The sequence below is a fragment of the Aquarana catesbeiana genome, linkage group LG05 (assembly GCF_042186555.1).
Source record: "Aquarana catesbeiana isolate 2022-GZ linkage group LG05, ASM4218655v1, whole genome shotgun sequence".
In the NCBI taxonomy this organism is placed as follows: domain Eukaryota; kingdom Metazoa; phylum Chordata; class Amphibia; order Anura; family Ranidae; genus Aquarana; species Aquarana catesbeiana.
Window position 1 is genome coordinate 40,145,812 of NC_133328.1, and position 21,744 is coordinate 40,167,555.

The 21,744-nt window shown below is 42.2% G+C and overlaps 1 protein-coding gene across 7 annotated transcripts in view; it reads right to left on the reverse strand.

Annotated features, from left to right (window-relative positions):
- AKAP9 (A-kinase anchoring protein 9) overlaps positions 1-21,744 on the reverse strand; it is a 377,557-nt gene that overhangs the window by 223,822 nt on the left and 131,991 nt on the right. For 6 of the 7 annotated variants that reach the window (XM_073629643.1, XM_073629641.1, XM_073629642.1 and 3 more), the window contains 5 exons: positions 18,795-19,154; positions 15,769-16,089; positions 6,160-6,384; positions 2,744-2,887; positions 2,196-2,305 (listed from right to left, as the gene is read on the reverse strand). In XM_073629643.1, coding sequence (XP_073485744.1) covers positions 2,196-2,305; positions 2,744-2,887; positions 6,160-6,384; positions 15,769-16,089; positions 18,795-19,154 — 1,160 coding nt within the window. The remainder of the gene's footprint in view (positions 1-2,195; positions 2,306-2,743; positions 2,888-6,159; positions 6,385-15,768; positions 16,090-18,794; positions 19,155-21,744) is intronic. The other variant, XM_073629644.1, reaches the window with a different exon arrangement.

Here is a 21,744-nt window from a genome sequence, read left to right on the forward strand (position 1 = left end):
ATAAAAAAAAAAAAAGTGTGCAAAGCCTTAAAAAAGAAAATAAAAAAATCAGCCCGAGTAGAAAAGACCGTCCCCTGTCAACATGCTGCAGAGTTGGACCTTTGCTCTCCGTGTGGAAGCAGTGGTCTCATTGCAGATGTCCAACACCCCCCTTTCTGAGTCAGGGGTCTCCAATAAACAGGGAGCATGAGCTTTCCTGATTGGAGAGCTCTAGATCTGACTCAGTAGGGGGAGCATTGGTCCTCTGCAATTCCTCACAGAGAAGGCTTCCACTCTGCAGCATGCTGGCAGGGGATAGACTTTTCTACTCCGGCTGTGATTGCTTTAGAAGAAAACAAGCTGCAACTCTGCACACGTTTTGTTTTGATGCATCTGGAGTGTATTTAGCGGATCTAAACTTCAATTGGGCTTTAAGATATGTTTTATCAGAGTGATCTCCAAACAAGTTCAATTTTACAGGATGCCACTGCTAGCTTCCAAATAGAAGCTAAAAATTAATGACATCTTTGCCTTGCAAATAATATTTCACAGTAGTGAAGTAGAGACATCAGGGTGGATAAAAATCTATGATTGAAAAAAACATTTTTTTTTTTAAATCTGATTTTTATTTTTACCCAATTTATTTTAATAAAATGCCTTTGGAGTAAAACTCTATCTAAAAGATAGTTTTCTATTTAAGATACATTAATAGTTTATTCAGCATGAAATAGAGCATAGTTATGTAGCAGGAGGCTGTATAGTCTGCAATATTTAAATTTTTGGTAAACTCATTCAATGAATCCAAGCTCTGAAAGCTGAGATAACATGCACTGCATTGATGCATTCACACAATTTCACAGTAACCATGGGATAAAACAAAGTTCAGGAATATTCCCTTTACTCCACTGTTTTGCAAATCTATGTACACTACAAACTGTATGATTGTTTGAAGAGAAATGTATCTGTATCAGGCTCTAAGTGTGAGGTGGAAGGGCAAGCCGTAAAAATGAAAGTAAAACCTTCTAAGCAGCTTATAAACCTTGTGATCTTTCTGTACATAGCTTGAAGTGCTTTATTCCTCCCTTGAGGAGCAAAATAGTAGCAGGCTGTAAAAGAGACCCAGTTTGGGAATATTTACTAACCTGACAGCTTATTATTCTAAATAGGAAACCTTCATTTTTTTTGCAAATATTAAAGATTCTAACTACCAGCAAGAATGAGTCCTTACATTTAAAGAGCACCTGTCATTTCAGATCCATCATGGCAGCGCCTGTTAGCGGGCATCCACTCACCTTCTGCCGCCGTTCCTCACCTTGTTGTGTCAATGCTGCATCACCAGCCGTCCCATTAAAGTGAATGGGACTGTCGGTGAGCCAACAGCGGGTCAAAGGAGGAGCAGAGGACAGAGATGACAGTTACTCTTTAAAAATTATTATTTAAATCAAGCCTTTTTACTAGTGATTTAAAGGGGTTGTAAAGGTAAGTGTTTTTCCACCTTAATGCATGGGTGCTCAAACTGTGGCCCTCCAGCTGTGACAGAACTACAGCTCCCATCATGCCTCTGCCTTTGGGAGTCATGCTTGTAACTGTCAGCAGCTTGCAATGCCTCATGGGACTTATAGTTGTGCAACAGCTGGAGGGCCACAGGTTGAGCACCCATGCCTTAATGCATCCTATGCATTAAAGTGAAAAAACACCTGTCATTGACCGGCCCCCAGCCCCCACACCCCCCCCACTTGTTTTAATTACCTGAACCCTCGAACTTGTCCCACGGGGACGCCTTTCTGCTAGGGGTTCTCGGCTGTTGATTGGATAGATTGATAGCAGTGCAGCCATTGGCTCCCGCTGTTGTCAATCAAATCCAATGACGCGGGGGGGCAGGGCAGAGTCCTGCATTCGCCGTCTATGGACGCTGAATGCTGGACTCGGGAGCGTGCCGCAAGGTAACCCCCCCCCCGGGAGAATGCTTCTCCCAGGGGGTTATCCGATGCAGGGAGGAGCCGAGACAGCCGCCGAGGGACCCCAGAAGACCAGGATCGGGGGCCACTGTGTGCAAAACGAGCTGCACAGTGGAGGCAAGTATGACATGCTTGTTATTTAAAAAGAAAAAAAAAATGACCTTTAGTTTCACTTTAAAACAAATCCACCCTGAGAGACATTGATACACTTACAATGAAACCCTGTATCAGAAGGAATCATTCAATGAATACCCTTACCTCTCACTGCTGGGGTCCTCCGTGACAGTCTTGCTCTCCTCCAATCCCTTCTCTTCTTGTCCACATTCTAACGCTTGCTCTCTATTCTCGGGATCAGCAACTGGTTCATGCTGTGTGAGTTTTTGCAAAGGTAAAGAAGACAAAAGAGATAAGAATCCTGTCATTCCGGTGCAGACATAAGAATAAAGTGCGACCTTCTGTTTTCCTCTTATAACAGAGAGGCGGTATTGCACACAACGTCCTCTTATGCTATTTGTTCATTAAAAATAAAACCATGAGACAAGGACAAAAATCCGAAGGCAGATCTGCCTTCATGTAAATACAAAACAATATGCCATTAGCTTGGAGTGACTTTGCTGAGACAGACAACTCCTGACAACACTTCGGTAACCATAGACAGGAGCCAATCTGTCCTATCAACGGGGAAAACCCGCCCTCCTCCTACTGCTATCAGCAGATATCATTTGATACTCAAAAGGAAAAGTCAACAGTGTCCAGGCAGAGTTGCATTACATAGCTCGGTGCACAGCATCCTGACATGACTATACCTGTGTCTGAGAACTGCTATCCTGCAGGATACAATCCCGTGTCCTCCCCGTGACTTCAGCACACGTCTGCTTCATGGACTCCAGTTCTTCCAGCAGAAGCTTCTCCCTCTCTATGGCCTGGTTTTCGCTGATCACCGAGGCATTCTGAACAAATTAAACTCATTTCACTTCGCTGATAAATAATTGATATCTTGGAAAGTGAACACCGAAATATCCCTCCCACCTTTTTCTTTCTTTCTGGAGAGTTAGTGTAGGATGTGGAGAGCTACAGCCTATGTCTAGTTTGTAGGACGGTAGAACCAGAGGGCAAAGGTTAACATACCAGCCATTTTTTTTAACATTGTTTAGGGGTTTTCACATGGATTCTTCACTCTTACGAAGACCGTACAGTGAAATGGGACACAATGAGGAAGGGAAAGGAAAGGAAAAAAGAGAAATAAAGAGAAAATAGAAAGAAAAAGAAAAAAGAAAGAAAGAACAAACAGAGAGATAGGACACATCACAAACTCAATGTTGGCCATATATAGAGCGATTTGTTAATCACAATCATACTGTTGATAAATGTAAAGTCTGATCGGAAAATCAAAAAGTTAAAGTTTGTTTGATACGTCATACACTTAGCGATAGCATGTTGATGTATCTACATTCCTATGATTGGAATTTACATCCAGACTGATCATAATAATATCAATTAAAATCGATGACACAATGTGTGTCTCTTCGATGATTCATAGATCCAATCATATTCTCTGATTCTGGGAAGAACTGTTCAATCAGATGGTTAACATAAGGGGGCTAAAGCGATTATGTAGCATTCAATCACTCACATTATGCTCCAGTTACATCTTGATTGCCGCAATATGTAAATGTATACTACGTGTGTGGCTTACTCTGTAGGAGGCCATTTGTTCCACCTGTTTACTAATCAACTGCTACCTCTAACAAGTGTAGCAGCATAACTGAGCTGCTATATATCTCTCCCTTGTGACTGTAGCCTAACGAAGAAGCTGCCACACATGTTTAAGGCTCGGTTCACACTGATGCGGTGCAAACTAATGCGATTTCACAGTGCGATTTTGTGTTTTGACAGGTGCGAATTTAATGCAACTTCTATAGGGACTGGGCATATCCTAAAGCGGAGTTCCACCCAACTTTAGTACTTGGCCTTAAACAAAAGACCACCCCCTCCACCCCACGTTTTTGGACAATTTTTTTTTCTTACCTTAGTAGTAAAAAGGTGAACTTCCATCCCAGATCCCTGCTGAGGTACCTCATTTCCTCTTCTGGCTCTGCCCCTCCTCCCCCCCCCCCCCCCGCTACCTTCTGGGACTTGTGCGACATCTCGGGCTCCCTGGACAGGTAAGTGTCCTTATTAAAAGTCAGCAGCTCCAACTTTTTGGAGGGTGGAACTCCGCTTTAAGGTTAAAAAAAAAAATCCCACAATCAAGTAAACCCCCCCTCACACCTTGAATCTGCTATTACCTATGATCACTTCATTCATTTAATCTTTATTGATACATACTCCTTCATTCCTTTCTTTCTTTGAGAGAGGAAAAGGAGGGCTCTCAAATGTAAACAGTAGAGTGTTTTTACCGTTGTGATTGTTCATCACAGCAATCACAGAATACAGAGCCACTGCCATTTAATAAGTGTGTGTGTGTGTGTGTGTGTGTGTGTGTAAATGACACTCCACCACTCCAATGTATTAAAACATTTAGCGGTAGTAAATGGTTATACTTACTACATTTTTTTTTTTTTTTTTTTAAACATGGTAAAAGGACATCCCTTTAAAGAGATTTTGTCATGTCTATTCAGAGCAAAGAAAAAAAAAATAAGAGAGACATGTCCTGTAATAATGTAGTGGTTGCTACCAATCTGTGAACTCTGTGTTTATATCTACTGAACTCTGAACGCACAGTTCAGAGTTTAGGGTTTTGTAGCGCACAGTTCAGTAGTTAGTAAGGTAGACTTTTCTGTGCTAGAAACGACTGAACGCTGTGTTCAGAGTTCTGTAGTTTTTAATGTAGACTTCAGTAATTGGCAATGCAAATTTCAGAGCGCAGTAGTTTGTAAGAAAGGATTCTCTCCATTACAAACTACTGAAAGCAGTTCTTCAGTCTGTTTGAAAAAAAGAAACTAAAAGTCAGCAGCTACAATACTGTGGCTCTTGACTTTTAATAAAAGGGCACTTACTGTACCTGTCCAGGGGTTTAGTGCCGTCCTCACCTGAACCAGCTCTTCGCCGGTCATCGGGTCCCCGGCTCTGGCATGTTCGCTGTGGGCAGTTGGCTGCGATTCCTTGAAATTTCACAGCCCGCTGCAGACTGCGCATGCCGCACTGCACATTATGAATGGTCCCGCAGCCTTCTGGGACCTGTGACAACTAAGGATGAGCTCAGGCATGTTCGCAACCGTACGTGCAAAGCCCGCCAGGAACTCGGCACTGCAGAGCGCTCATCACAAGCAGTGAGACATTTTCCCGATCCGCGGCTGCAGAGATCGGAAAATGTCTCATTGCCTGTGATTAGCGCTCTGCATTGCCAACTTCCTGGCGGGCACTGCACGTGCAGTTGTGAACACACCTGAGCTCATCCTTAGTGAAAACCCAGAAGGCTGTGGACAGGGGATAGGAGAACTTCTGGTGGATCCGCCGCGGCGATCCACTTGGAAGCGGTAGTGGGTACAGGTACCCTCTACCCCCTCCCCAAAAAAAGTGCAAAAAATAAAAGGGGTGGGGCATAAAGCAGAACTTCCCCTTTAGGGTAAAGTTATCCTTGAACTCTGAAATTTGCGGTATAAACTACTCACAGTTCAGTACTTTGTAAGGCAGAATTCTCTGCATTACATTCTCTTGATCTCTGACAACATGTTCCAAAAGGTGAACTTATCTTTAATGAGCCATTTGCAGTTTCACTGTACCGACCACAAGTACTTACACCTGCATGGTCTAATCTTTGATACAAGCATATGCTACTACTGGCAGGATCAACCAGGTAGTCGTTGACAATGGCATCCGCCCCGTGTCTGTATGCGTCCACGTTGCCATGCTCACCCACAACTCCATCCTTCTTTTGAAGTTGGGAGACTAAACCCTGTGTATACTCCATGCCAGAGCTTGTTGCCTCACTCATGTGACAGTGTGTGGGCCTGGAGACTGGCGGTTCAGGAACAAGAAGGCCACATGCTCTCCCTTAAATTGAAGCACTAGGTATTTCTTAGGGGTTTTAACAGAAGGGCTGATTGGTGAAGGTCATAACCAAGGGAAGAGGGGGAGAGATTAGGGGTGCACATCAAGAGAACCTGTCACTTTGCCCTAAATGTTGAAATTTGAAGACTTCCACAATGTTCGATTATTCTGTAAATCGGACACATTGTTAGATAACTGTACATAATTAATCTCTGACATAAGTTCTTACCTCTGCTAGCTGTGCCCTCAGACTGTGCACCTCAGAGAGCAGCTGTTCCTGGTCGTACATTTGTCTCTCCAGCTGTGCGGCATGTGCCAGTCTCAGAGCCTCCGCAGACTGCTGGTATTCCTGTTCCTGTCTCACCAGCTCTTGCCTCATTTCCTCAACCCGCTCCTCATACATTTGCTTATATTTGGTAGCCTCGGCACCCATTACAGTGCTCTGGTTATGTTCCTGCAAGAAAGACAGCAATAAAAAGGGATGTCTGCTATGCCTCCATATTAGAGCTGCATGATTAATCGTTCAAAGATCGTGATCTCGATTCAACCCACCACGCCACCTTAATCCACCATTTCCACAATTCATTTAACAAGTGCAGAGAATTTTCCTGCTCACAGCTGTCAAAAAAATAAAAAAAGCAGCCGGAATTGTTTATCAACAACATTGCTCAGTGCTGAAAGTGAAATAAAAAGAAACATTGTATCTTTCTGTTCATTTACAGATCAAAGGGATGAACTTCGGTTTGTAAATGAAGTCAGTTTAAAGCAGTTTTTTTGGGGGGTTTTAAATAAATTGTTCCCCTTATTAACTCTCAATTTACTCTAATCAGCCTTATTAACTCCTTTTTCTCCTTCTCCATTTAATTTTTTCTTGTGAATTGTTTTTTTTATTTACTTCTATTTTTATAAACTATTAATAATTAAAACTTTGTTTGTTTGCTTTGTTCATTAAAAGGATATGTAAAGGTTTGTTTTAAAAAAACAAATTAAAAAAAAAAAAACATGTCATACTGACCTCCTCTGTGCAGTTGGATTTGTACAGAGTGGCCCCGATCCTCCTCTTTTGGGGTCCCTCAGCGGTGATCCTGGCTCCTCCTCTTCTCGAGTGCCCCCTTGGAGAGCCTCTCTCCCTCGGGGCACTTGTGCGGGCGCGCTCCCGTGTCCTGTTACTGCGTCCATTGACACAGACAGCAGGACTCAGCCGCGGCTCCCCGAGTCATTGGATTTGATTGACAGCAGCAGGAGCCAATGGCTGCTATCAATCTATCCAGTCAGGACCCAAGACAGCGGCTGGAGCTGGTGTGCTCGTCTCCAACGCTGAAAAGACCGGGTTCAGGTAATAAAAGGGGGGCTCTGGGTGGCAGCTGCGTCACAGGATGTTTTTCACCTTAATGCATTAAGGTGAAAAACCTTGAGTGTTTACAACCCCTTTAATATTTTCACACCTTTAACATATATTTACATGTTTCACATTGAAAAAAGCACAAAATCAAAAAAAAAAAAAAAAAATTTGTAATTTGTAAAATAAACTTTTCCATGCTTTGTACTATTGCTAACAGCTGAATTGTAAAGAAAAAGTTACGGTAGGTATCGGTAATTAGTATCGGCGAGTACTAAAAAATATGACCCTAATATATTTTAAATTATCCATTACATTATTTTTCATTACATTTCTTTAAATTTGATTGATAAACACTAGCATGTCTTATTTTATCTTGTTTGATAACCTAATGTTCAGGGGTTGTGAATCTTTAAAATAAAAAAGTTCTTTAGAATCGTGATCTTTATTATAGGCAAAAAAAAATTGTGATTCTCATTTTATCCATCGGGCAGCTCTACTCCATGTTTATTCAAATCTCCTCCTAAAACTTCTTGCAGGATTTAGGCTTCATACCATCACTCACTTCTATTAGGCCCCCTCCCTATTTTTAGAATGGTAATGGGTAGGCACTTAAATAATGCAGCACAGCTTAATTTTTGGTTAGACATGGAGCTGCACCAATATGAAACATGCCTTATATCTATATCTGTTTTAAACCCAATCACTAAAATGTAATATACTAAATGTTTTGATATATAATTCCAAAAGTAGTTTTTAATTTTGACATCTGCAGCTTTCATTAAAGTGGCGCTCCACCCAAAAAGAGAAGTTCCGCTTGTTTGCCCCCCCCCCATCCACTGCCACATTTGGTACTTTTTTGGGGGGTGCGGGTACCTGGTTTTGACAGATACCCGCTCCCACTTCAGGGTCAGATCTCCTCAGTGATCTATGAGGATATCCCACCCTCCTCGTTCCCCTCCACAGCCTTCTGGGACACACAGAGGTCCAAGAACACTGCAGGACCATTCACAAAGTGCAGCGCGACTCGCATATGCGCAGTAGGAAATCGGCTGTAAAGCCGGAAAGTCGGTTTCCCTTACCTAAAATACCGGCGCCTGCACCTGAGGCTGACTGAAGAATCGGCTCGGGTGCCAACATCGCGAGATCCCTGGACAGGTAAGTGTCCTTATATGAAGAGTCAGCAGCTACAGTGTTTGTTTGATTTTTGGGAGGGAGACTGGAGCTCCTCTTTAAAATAATACCTGGTGAATCTGCAGTGAAAGTCCTTGTTTCAAGCACTTCCTGTTATAGGGTGACAACGCTGATAATGGCAAAGGAAGCTGCAGGGGAGCAAAGGGTAGACAAGTATGGAATGCTGCAGGGTGGGAGTTTGCTGCTTTGCCCTTCACATGAAAAGCACAAGTTGACTTTAAAGGTTATGTTAAAGGTTAGGTAAAGCCTAACAATGAACTTCTTTTATTTGCTCCCTTTTGTTCTGTCAAAATGTGTTTCCACCATTGCAGTAAAAATTTGGGAAAACCCCATTAAATGTTTATTTTGAGTTCCCATTCATGCAGCACACCAAAAAATAATTTGTTAAAAAATAATTCTTATGTTTCTGGTTGTTTCTTTGAAGCAGATTTATACATAGTGAATCTATAGGGAGCTTGTATCCATCATAATAGCATTCAATGTGAAATAAAGGGACAGACAGAGGGACAGTTTTTTGTTTAGCTTTTTGTTAAGAGCATTATCACACCTTGTACCAGCCACATCTTAAGATTCTTAGCCCTTTGTTAGGACAGACAGTGTGCACATCTAGTTTACAGCTGATAATGAAGATCTGCCAGCTCAGTAAAGACAGGGTTAATTGTGGTAAACATACCTCCCCAGCCTCCTACTTAACATTACATAGAAGGAGAAAGCTAGGTAGGATGTTTTAAGACGTAAAAAAGCGGCAATTTTTCAATTTTTGTTTTACTTTTTTTGCATGTGAATGTGGACGTGTAACAAATTATAAAAGTATATGTTGTCCCAATCTGGCTGTAAAAGTGGAAATTTAACTTTAAAGCCCGAGTTTGGTTAAAAAATGTTTTAAAAACTCAGCACAATGGACATTACTTACAGTCAACGTGATGTACCCCTTGTGCTAATGGCTGCAGAGCTAAAATCTTCCATCCTTCGATCACCCCCCCCCCCCCCCACCATCCTAATCTTCCAGTGTTGTGGGGATTAATAGAGCAAAGGGAATTTTCCTCCATTCACAGGTTGTGTTTCATTTATAGAAGCTATGATTGGAGGAGGAGGGGGGAGGGCAGAAATGGCAGACATATACAACACTCTGAATGAGAGAATATGACAGGTCCCTTGGCTTTCGTGGCCCTGGAAGATGATAGCTGCAGGGTACAGGGATAGGAGGAGGACAACTTCAACTAATTCTGCAGCCCAAGGGTCACATCACTTTAAATGTTCCTTGTGCTATTTTTTAAAACCTTTTTTTTTTTTTTTTTTTTTATTAACTAAACTTAAAGTGATTGTAAAGTCTTGTTTTTAAAAAACAAAAACAAAAAAACAAAAACAAAACATGTTATACTTACCTGCTCTGTTGCAGTGGATTTGCACAGAGCAGACCAGATCCTCCTCTTCTCGGGTTCCTCTTCTGTGCTCCTGGCCCCTCCCTCCTATTGGCTGCCCCCACAGCAAGCAGCTTGCTATGGGGGCACCTGAGTTGCAGCTCAGTGTGTAAATTCAGACCGGGAGCTGCAGTTTGGCCCTCCCCCCTCTCTATGATTGGCTAAATGACTTTGATTGACAGCCACTAGGCTAATGGCGCTGCTGCTGTGTCTCTGCCAATCAGGAGGGAGAGTCCTGGACAGAAGAGGGAGAGTCCTGGATGCATATGCGTTTTTGCCACAATTTTACCGTGTTTGCAATGTGGTTTTTAAAGGACACGTGACTCAAAAACTGCACCAAAAACACATTGCGGGTGCGTTTTTGCCTAGTTTTCCTTTGCTTTCAATGGAAAGGTATGTTTTGGTGCATTTTATTTTTTTTTTACCTCCCCAAAACATGTTCCAAAAATGCTGCAAGCAGGATTTTTGTTTTTTGCCACAACGGAAGTGAACCACCCCATTGTGAACACATTCATTGATTTGAAAAGGAACCATTTTTGTTGAGCTTTTTAGACACTTTTTATTTATTTATTTATTTACTTAACACAAAAGCATCTGAAAAACTCCTCAGTGATAAAGCAGCCTTACGGCCCCCGTACACACGATCCAAAAATCGTACGAAAAATAGCGCTTTCAAAGCGATCGTGCATTAATCAGATGGTTAGTACAGAGCTTTCGAGAGCCGATCGTGACAGTTTATCCAAAATTATCCGATCGGACAAGCACGAAAATTATTCTCGTACGATACCAGATGGTGCGATTTTCGTTTAATCAGTACAGTTGTCATCTGAAAATACAATACATATACAGTATAACACATGACATCACATCAGATTTTTTATTCTGTCGTACAAGAATTTTTGTAACTTTAGTAAATTCTTCATGTTCGACATACGACTAGCATGCAAAAATAAAACGGATGATCTGTCGTCCGATTTTGGGATCGTGTGTCCGGGGGCTTTAGGTCCCTTTCACACTGAGGCGTTTGTAAACTACCAGTAAAACACTGAGCACTTTTGAAGAGCTTTTCAGGCGTTTTTGAAGAGCTTTTCAGGCGCTTTTAAAGAGCTTTCCATTCATTTCAATGGAGAGGGGTGTTTTTTCACCACCCTGCCAGTGCACTGCCCCAGTGTGAAAGCATTCATTGATTTTAATGAAAATAGGTTTTCTGGAGCTTTTCAGGCGATTTTTTTGTGTGAACGCGCCTGAAAAGCGCCTCAGTGTGAAAGGGGTCTTAGTGTCAAGTGATGCCTTTTCTGCAGACTGGCACAGTCAAGCCTACATTTAGATGTATTTAGAGGACATTATTAAACACATATGTGGTTTTTAAAGGTGCCATTCTCACTGAGCATTTACCTGCATTAAGGTGCGGTAAGTTTTTTTTTTCTTTTTAACAGAAAATTAGTGCGGTAAGTTTATCTGTGTTTATGAAAAAAAAAAAAAAGAATTCTGTGCAGCCATGATCTGTTAGAAACTCACACCTAAAACACAAATAGACACATATAAAAGTGCCTAAATGTTTTATAGCAGGAACTCGCGAAAAAGTGATCAGGTAAGAATGAAAGCGCTTCCTATCTCTTATGCCGCGTACACACGGTCGGACTTTTCGTCTACAAAAGTCCAACGGACGCTGACGGACTAAAGCTGGCTGGTAATCCGATCGTGTGTGGGCTTCTCCGGACTTTCAACGGACTTTTTCAGCCTCAAATCCGACGGACTTTAGATTTGAAACATGCTTCAAATCTTTCCGACGGACTCGAGTCCGGTCGAAAAATCCGCTCGTCTGTATGCTAGTCTGACGGACAAAAACCCACGCTAGGGCAGCTATTGGCTACTGGCTATCAACTTCCTTATTTTAGTCCGGTGTACGTCATCACGTAAGAATTCGACGGACTTTTGTGTGATCGTGTGTAGGCAAGTCTGTTCGTTAGAAAGTCCGCCGCAAGTCCGTCGAAAGTCTGTCGGACAGGCTGTCGGACTTTTGTAGCTGAAAAGTCCGACCGTGTGTACGCCCCATTAGATTACTTCTCCATCATATAAAAGCTAAACGCAAGAGTGTCAGTGGGAATGAGGCCGAAGGACAACTTCCAGCAGGTGAGGCGATCTCAGATGAATATAAGGAATAAAGAATGAAGTGTGGATGAAGGTTAAAATGTAACATCATGCCAGAAATACAGAGCAGAATGAGGTCACCTCCTTGTATCCTCTAGATGTCCATCTATTTCCTGGAAGGAAAACCGTTCAGCACAGAAAATATAAACTAGCCCCCACCCCCCACCCCCCCCAGGACTGTCAGACCCGCATATTACAAACAAATCACATCACTGCCGTATCATTACCTACATCCAGAGATCAAATCAGACGTGTCTCCTGGCCGATACCCCAACGCTTCTTACAGAGACCTAGAACATCCGGAGGACACTTCATTCTCTGCTCTACACATCCGTACTCTCTGCTCCTCACTACCTGCACAAATATTTGCCTTTCTTAAACCAACAACATTATTTCCTACACAAATCAGTCCTTTTCTCCCAGAATCAGGTGTGGGGCTAATTGTTTTAGAATGGGAGGGACAGCAGTCCCTGAACATTAAATCGCTGTAGGGACGAATGTGAAAAACAGAGTAAAGAAAACTGGAGGATGGTCGCGTTCCGCACTTCACACTTATGCCCTGAACACACAATAGGATTTTCCGACAACAAAATCCTGGATTTATTTCCGACGGACGTTGGCTCAAACTTGTCTTGCATACACACAGTCACACAAATGTTGTCGGAAATTCCGAACGTCAAGAACACGTACGACGAGCTGAGACAAATGAAGTTCATCAGCTCTTCTGCTTGATTCTGAGCATGCGTGGAATTTTGTGCGTCAGAATTGTGTACACACGATCGGAATTTCCAACAACGGATTTTGTTGTCGGAAAATTTGAGATCCAGATCTCAAATTTTGTCTGACGGAAAATGTCCGATGGAGCTTACAACAAGCTCCCATCGAACATTTGTTGTCAGAAAACCCTATCGTGTGTACAGAGCATTGGAGTGCACTGTAATTTTAAAGGGGAACTCCAGACATGTAACTTGTCACCTGCCTTCCACCCAAAACTGCAAACTGTAACCCCCCCACCCCCTTTTTTTTTTATAGCCCATTACATGCCCTTTATCTTAAAGTCCTCTATATAGACAGGTGGGATGTCAGGTGGTTCTTCTCCCTTCTTCCAGGGCTAAGTGGAACCCACATATTGATGTGTGAGCACAATTCAGTCCTGGAGTACTGCGAGTTCAGCACGCGTGATAACGTGTTCCCTGGGGGGTAGGCATGTAAAGGATAGGTAGGGCTCATAGGGAATGAGCAGAATGACTGCTAGCACTGGACAGAAGAGAAAGTGGGGCAAGAGAGTGATTGAAAACATTTTTTTTCTTTTTTTTTATAGAGGGTGAAATCTAACAATTAAAAAGAAATAAATCTTAGAATTCTACTCCAAGGGCCATGTCGGTCCAATGATTCTGTCACTAGAGATACAAAACATTTCCAAAGGCAGAATCGCCCAGAAAAGAGAAACACTCAGTCTAATAGAATTACTTTCGCACTAGCTCAGAATGCTGCACAATTTCACTCTCTAACAAGGGAGAAGCAGAAAGTGACACCTCACTGGTCCAGCTAGAGAAGGGGTGACTCCATAAGAAAAGGTCAGTGGTCTGTTAGCAGTAACAGTGAGTTTTCACCTGAGACAGGACACCTCACATGACCCTAAGATAGGCATGTAAAACAGATCCTACCTATCAATAACACTAAGGCCACATTCACACCTGAGCGTAGTGTTTTCAGGCAGAAAGTCGTGCGATTTTGTACAGGTCAAAAGGTCACCAATGTAATAAGCAGAAAAACGCCCAAATCTGCCTTAAAAAAAAAGTTAAAAAAAAAAAAACTTAAAAAAAAGTTCCAGAACTTGTTTGAGCTTCAGGCGTTTTGGAGTGGAGATGTGAATAACCTCCGTAGAGAATAATGGATTTTTTCCCCTCCAGAGTTTTGTAGCTTCAGACTTCAAGCTACAAAACGCTCAGGTGTGAATGGGGCCTAAGGGATGAACACTTTGCAACCTTATAGCAACAGATTCTCAAAAGGCAGGAATCATACCACTTCATTGGCATGTAGTGTGCATTAAAAAACAAGAAACAATTAATTTTAGCTTGCTACTGCATTGAGAAACACAGCCCAAAAGTACAAGGTGTGAATGAATACTGAAGTTTCCGTTTTCAACCACAGCACCACCTACAGGGAAAATTTGGTATTGCTGCAAAACCATTTAAATATAACATTTTAAAGTGTTATCAAACCCACAACAGTAAAATCAGTCTGTATATGCAGTATAGCATGTTTTTTATACTCACTGTGGAACCTAAAGGGTTAATCCTCCTCATTGTGTACAAATGCTGTTTGATCCTGTCTTCTCTGATCCTCCCCTTCTTCCACTGTTCCCAATACATCTCCTAATAGAACAGAGCCTTGGAGGCAAGCTGCACATGCTCAGTTTGGTGTGTATTGCTAGAGAAGTTTTTTTTTTTGGGAGGGTGTATGTGATCATCACAGGGCTAATCCACATTGCCCAGACAGAGGGTCAGGGGTCCTGCAGCCTCATAGGACAGTCAGAGTAAAATGAAAACTCCTCCTACAAGCTTTAACCATACGCTGATAGAAGTCACAAGACTGCTATATACTGCTGATGAAAAGGTATTTAACAGTTTATATTTACTAAAATAATTACATTTCCACGTTCTTTGTACTGTGGGAGTCCCGATATAGTGAACGCAGGGTCCTGGGTTTAGTAACACTTTAAGAGCAAACATTAGAAACAGATTAGGTTTCCACTGTTGCCTATCAAGTGACTGTGATATTGGAAGACCGCAAAGTAGGGAAGGGCTAATTTCCTTAGCATTAGAATGTAAGCTCAGCAGCCTTCTCATTACACTGCTTACTATTAACATTTTAATTTCTGAATGAGCAAAGTAACAGGTTTTCTTGAAAGATACTGACCTTCGATGTGCTATTCTGCAGTCCAGATTACCTGTGGGATCTAATCCCTAATCAAGTCACATGCGCCCGCCCCCCCCCCCCCCCCCATCCACAGTACCAGGAATTTCCAAGGGCTGTGGAAGATAATTGTAACACCAAAATATATCCAACTTCTAGCCATTAGCTTACATGTCAGGTGTGTCCCACTGTAAACCCGATATCACCTCTCCATTGGTGTGCAGAAAATAAAATAAGGTACTGTGATTCACTAACTTCACTAATTAAGTTATATATACGGTGTATGTGTGTGTGTGTGTGTGTATATACACACACATACACCGTATATATAACTTAATTAGTGAAGTTAGTGAATCACAGTACCTTATTTTATTTTCTATGTGTGTGTGTAACTTAATTAGTGAATCACAGTACCTTATTTTATTTTCTACACACCAATGGAGAGGTGAAATCTAAATGTGAAGTGCTGAACACATGTGCAGCCTGACTCCAAATGCTCGGTCTTATCCGGACATATTTTGGAGTCAGTGGAGGAAGAGGATGATCTGTGCATACAGGATCAAGCAGCGTTTTTACACAATGCGGAGGATTAACCCCTTAGGTTCCACAGTGAGTATAACAAGCATGCTTTACTGCATATATTGACTGATTTTACTGTTGTGAGTTTAGTAACACTTTAACCTTCCTATGCAATGTAATTGTATAACAAAGCCTGGATGGTTTACATGGTCTTTCAGCATGTAATACAGCTTCTATGCACGTGTTACAACTTTGGCTTTAGATGCCTTTAAATAAACAAAGATTCTGCTCTTACCTCCTCTTTGAGAATCATGGCTCTTTCTTTGGGCTGGGTCTTTGTTTCAGTTTTGGTATCTTGTGCGCCAGGGGTTGGATCTTCATGTTGACGAACATCAAAATCTACATCACTAGTATCAGTCACTGGAAAATCTTTTAACTGGATGCCCTCCTGTTGTTCCAGCTCTTCTCCTTGTGCATCCAGTGTCTGCTTATCAGCGTCCTGTTCAGGGGCCGCAGTCTGATCCTTGGAAAAGTTCTGCTGTTCAGCCACCTCCAAGGAGGACAGTCGAGCAAGCTCAGTTTGTTGGGCAAATGCAATCGACATCTCAACGATAACCTTAACAAGAAAGGAGAAACTCTGTATGAAGTGTGGAAAGGTGCTTGGCTGATAACTACACAGTAATAATCCAATGACTCGCCAACAAGGAAAAATAAAGCTGGATTGCAATATCAGCAAACTTCAAACGATATGATCATTATGTATTAAATCAAGCATGTTCTTCAAAATAATGGGCATTTCTTTGTAACAATAGAACTAATTACATTTTTATATTCTTACACCTAGAAGGTACAACATACTTGTTTGACAATTACATTTTATCATTATCATTTATCCTATTTCAATCCAGTGCTATACCTCTGAGACAGCTGTGGGAGCCATTGGTTCCTTCTGCTGTCATTCAAATCCTGTGAGGGGGCGGGGCTGAGCCGTGCTGTGTGTGTTAATGGACGCACAGAGCCCAGCTCAGGAATGAGGCCACAGGTGTGCCACCATAGGAAGCAGCTTCCTAAGATGGCACACAGAGAAGAGGAGTAGCCAAGAGCGCCGGTAGGGGATTACAGAAGAGGAGGTTCCAGGCTGCATGGTATCAGGTATACCATGTTTTTTTTTGTTTTTTTTAAATAAAATAATAAATACCCTTTACAACTGATTTAAAGTAACCCCTTCTTTGGGCTCTTGTAGATGGACGTACTTGTCAAACACAGCTTTTTCCATTCAAATGCAGGGCAGCGTTTGATAAGAAAATGTCATGTTTGACCTGTTTTACCTGAAATTTAAACCCACCTCAATAAGACATGCTGTGTGCAAAGAAAAGCAAAGCAGGTGCAATGCAGTCTCAGAACAGTCTTCTACGCTACTCTCTTAAAGTCAATGGGAAATTGCTTAGCTGCATTGAACATGCGTTTCAAATGCGCATCAAAATAGGACAGCACCAGTTGTTCTGCTTGCGATGCATTGTGGTGAGCTGCAGTGTTTGCACTGGCTGCTACTATACAGTGTGTTGTGCCATTATATCAAATGACACTCCATGGCACTGCACTGCAATACACACTTTACCGTAAGACACCAGTCTGGTGACCACAATCTCGTGACCCCTGAAAATGAAAAGGTTAAAAAGCACCCATATTCGTTTTACGCTTTTTTCTACATATATACATTAATGTGATCGTCTTAATATTCATATTTTTTCAGTATCTTTTAATGTTTTAGAAAACTAGTTGCTTACATAGTTTGTATGTAATTATACATGTACAAGGGGACAGCCATATTTGTTCATCACATGTGCAGACTCAGTTTCCTGCACGGTGTTTAAGCTGTAAAGTAAACCTTTTTTCAGAGAAATATCTGTATAAGGGCTACTTATTCTGTTAGGTACTCCAAGCATTGAAATCAAAGGGTCAGCATAAAAAGCCAGGCAACAAGCATTTGCAGAAGGAAAGTTAACAATGGCCTCAGAGTTTCAGGTTTTAAAGTAGAATTATAGGTAAAACTTTTTTTTTTGGATAGAGTAAGGGAGGGTTATAAAGCCCCATAGCCAAAACAGCAAGTAAGAGGAAATCCCAGGAAATTAGGGGAATCCCTTGGGGGCCCCCCAGGTCAAAAGAACTAGTGTCCCCATTGGAAGATTTATCCTCCATTACTTTTCTGGGGACAAACCAAAATTTGGGATTTTTTTTCTTTTACTTTCAATGATAATGGAATCTCCCTAATGGGGGGGGGGGGGGGCACAGACAACAATAAAAAAAATAGGTGTTCTAATCTCTCTCCACCCTGTCCAAAACTAGAAAGAAAAAAGTTTTTTTGTCTTTAGTTATACTTTAAAAGTGATACTAAAGGTTCAGGTTTAAAAAAAACAAACATGTTATACTTACCTCCTCTGTGCAAGGGTTTTGCACAGAATGGCCCCTATCCTCCTCTTCTCGGGTCCCCCAGCAGTGCTCCCAGCTCCTCCTCTTCTTGAGTGCCCCCACGGAGAGCCGCATTCCATGGGGGCACTTGTGCGGGCGCGCTCCTGAGTCCTTCTGCTGCGTCCACTGACACAGACAGCAAGACTCGGCCCCGTCCCCTGGCTCTCGTGTCACTGGATTTCATTGACAGCAGCAGGAGCCAATGGCTCCTGCTGCTATCAATCTATCCAATTAGGACCCGAGACAGCGGCTGGAGCTGCTGTGCTCGTTCTCGTCATTGAAAAGATTGTGCTCAGGTAAGTAAAAGGGGGGCTCTGAGGGGCAGCTGCAGCATGAAAGGTTTTTCACCTTAAAGCATTCTATGAAAAACACTGAGACTTTATAACACTTTTAGTATACAAAAGACATGAGATGATCGTAGCCCAACACAGCTAGTACAGGTTCACTGTAATCCCTGATTCACACTAATGCAATGCAGGACATGCACCGAATCCTGTGCATTTCCCGCACTGCATTGCAAACGCACAGTGTCCTTGCGATCTGCGGGTATCAATGTTAGATTAGAGACACTGAAACAAATTGCAATAACGCAGTGCGATTGTCAGAATCGCATCGCATGAGTGTGAAAAAAGGGCCCTGCACCATATTGATATAGATTTTGAGCAAATGTATGGCTCAAATTGCATTACACAGACATTGCATGTGATGTGCACAAGAATGCAGTGCAATTCCTGTGCGAATCACACGTGGTGTTCCACATGCACTAGTGTGAACCCAGGCTAAAGGCTTACAAAATGTAATTTGTCAGTTGTGAATTATCTGTAATCTGTATGAACCCAGAACCAAACTCACTCGTGCAATTTCTTGCTCAATCTTCTCCTGGTAGCGCTCCTCCAGCAACTGACTGAGGTCCGCGTCGCTCTTCTCCTCTGTGATTGGACACAAGGTAGGCTGGAAACCGCCATTTGCAGTCTCTTGCTTGGCTCTTGTGAGCTGGACGATTTCCTGTCTCAGAGCTGCCTTCTCCACGCTGAACTTCTCCGTCAGGTCGACTCTCAGCTGATCCAATTCTGCCTTGTGTTGCTTTTTTAAAGCAATAACTTCCTCCACATATTTGGAGAACAAGGCCTGCCTAAGACTTTGCAGCTCCTGATAAATGGGCCCAATGGGCATCTTTAGTGAGGAGTCTCCCATCTGAGCAGTTTCGTCTAACTGTTAAAGAGAAAAAAAAAAACTGTTTTTTATTATTATTATACAGGATTTATATAGCGCCGACAGTTTACGCAGCGCTTTACAACATGAGGGCAGACAGTACAATTACAATACAATTCAATACAGGGGGAATCAGAGGGCCCTGCTCGTTAGAGCTTACAATCTACGAGAGAAGGTCAAGTTATACAAGAGGGTAACAGCTGTGGGGGATGAACTAAAGGAGTTTTGATCTATACAGTCCCAATGCACATTTTTGATATTTTGAACCCCGTCCAAGTCACTGTTTTTATTTACATTTTGCAGAAGACTTGCAATAACCAACATATGAATGTGCATTGGTTGGGAGGCTCAGACAAGATTCTGATCTGTAGAGAGACGTCATACTGGCAGCATGTACACAGAGGGGCAATGCTCATGCACTGCCTTGTCTTCGAAACGTATACAGCTCAAAAATATAGTACAATTGTGAGAGTACACATTATATGGATTTTGTTCCAGCAACCCCCAGTACAGATGTTTTACCTCTACTCAAAATAACTCTATATGGAGGTACATACCATGCAACATTATTGTACACTACAGCAATTTCAACTTCTCTGCACATCAGCTGTTAAAAAAAAGCTCTTTAGACTGGTGTTGGCCAGTATATATAAGCTCAGATCTGGAACATCATATTTTCACTGTGCCAAAAATCCATAGGCCAGTATAAAAAATCCTTTTATCCCGTTCTTTTAAACGCTGCCAAAAAAAAAGTGCCCGAGTTGACCAATACTACCTTATAGTGGACTTGTTGCTTACTAAATGTAATACTTAAAACAATTAATATCTAACTTTGGCATTTTTGGTGGCCTTCAAAAGTTTAAAGCTAAAATACAGGCAAGCAGCAATATACACTATATTGTCAAAAGTATTGGGACCCCTGCCTTTACACACACATGAACTTTAATGGTATCCCAGTCTTAGTCTGTAGGGTTCAATATTGAGTTGGCCCACCCTTTGCAGCTATAACAGCTTCAACTCTTCTGGGAAGGCTGTCCACAAGGTTTAGGAGTGTGTCTATGGGAATGATTGACCATTCTTCCAGAAGCGCATTTGTGAGGTCTGGCACTGATGTTGGATGAGAAGGCCTGGCTCGCAAGTCTGCGCTCAATTTCATCCCAAAGGTGTTCTATTGGGTTAAGGTCAGGACTCTGTGCAGGTCAGTCAAGTTCTTCCACCCTAAACTCGCTCATACATGTCTTTATGGACCTTGGGGGATTATGACGTGCTGTAGTTTTTCAGGGGTTGGGCTTGGCCCCTTAGTTCCAGTGAAGGGAACTCTTAGGCCGTCAGCATACCAAGATGTTTTGGACAATTTCATGCTCCCAACTTTGTGGAAACAGTTTGGAGATGGCCCCTTCCTGTTGCAACATGACTGCGCACCAGTATACAAAGCAAGGTCCATAAAGACATTTATGAACAAGTTTGGGGTGGAGGAACTTGACTGGCCTGCACAGAGTCCTGACTTCAACCCAACAGAACACCTTTGGGATGATCTAAAGCGGAGACTGCGAGCCAGGCCTTCTCGTCCAACATCAGTGTCTGACTTCACAAATGTGCTTCTGGAAGAATGGTCAAACATTCCCATAGACACACTCCTAAACCTTGTGGACAGCCTTCCTAAAAGAGTTGAAGCTGTTATAGCTGCAAAGGGTGGGCCAACTCCATATTGAACCCTACGGACTAAGACTGGGTTGTCATTAAATTTCATGTGTGATCAGTATCAGAAGTATCACAGAGCTCTACTGAAAGAGACGTTGTTTCTGGCTAAGAAGGCCATTGCAAGTGGCTTCAATCCAGTCCTCCTTCTGTCCATATGTGGAGAAAAATGGTAAACCAAATACTGCCATATGAAAAACTTGTATATGAACACAGAGGGTGCCCAACAAAATATAATAAGATTTGGGATGTGTGGTGCGCATCTACCCTTGCCATTTCCAGTGACTGAGAAACCCATTGACTCAGACATAAAGTATAACAACTGTCAGAATTCAAGCCCCGTACACACAATCGGATTTTCAGACAACAAATGTTGGATGTGAGCTTGTTAGCGCAAAATCCGACCGTGTGTACGCTCCATCGAACATTTGTTGGCGGACTTTCCGCCAACAAATGTTGGCTAGCAGGTTCTCAAATTTTCCGCCAACAAAACTTTGTTGTCGGAATTTCCAATCGTGTGCACACAAGTCTGTCGCACAAAAGTTCACTCATGCTCGGAATCAAGCAGAAGGAGCCGCACTGGCTAATGAATTTTTTCTTGGCTCGTCGTATGTCACCGCGTTCCCACATTCGTAATTGTTGGCCAACATTTGTGTGACCGTGTGTATGCTCGACAAGTTGGAGCCAACAACCTTCAAACAAAAATCCATGGTTTTGTTGTCGGAAAGTCCGATCGCGTGTATGGGGCATTAATGTTGAATTTTCATACCCAGGGAAATAACGGAGACTCATTGAAAGCTTTATATATCTTCTATTTTCTGATCCAAGCAAGCTGTATATACATTTTTAAATAACCTTATACATGTCGGTTCAAATGTACTTTAACTGCTTT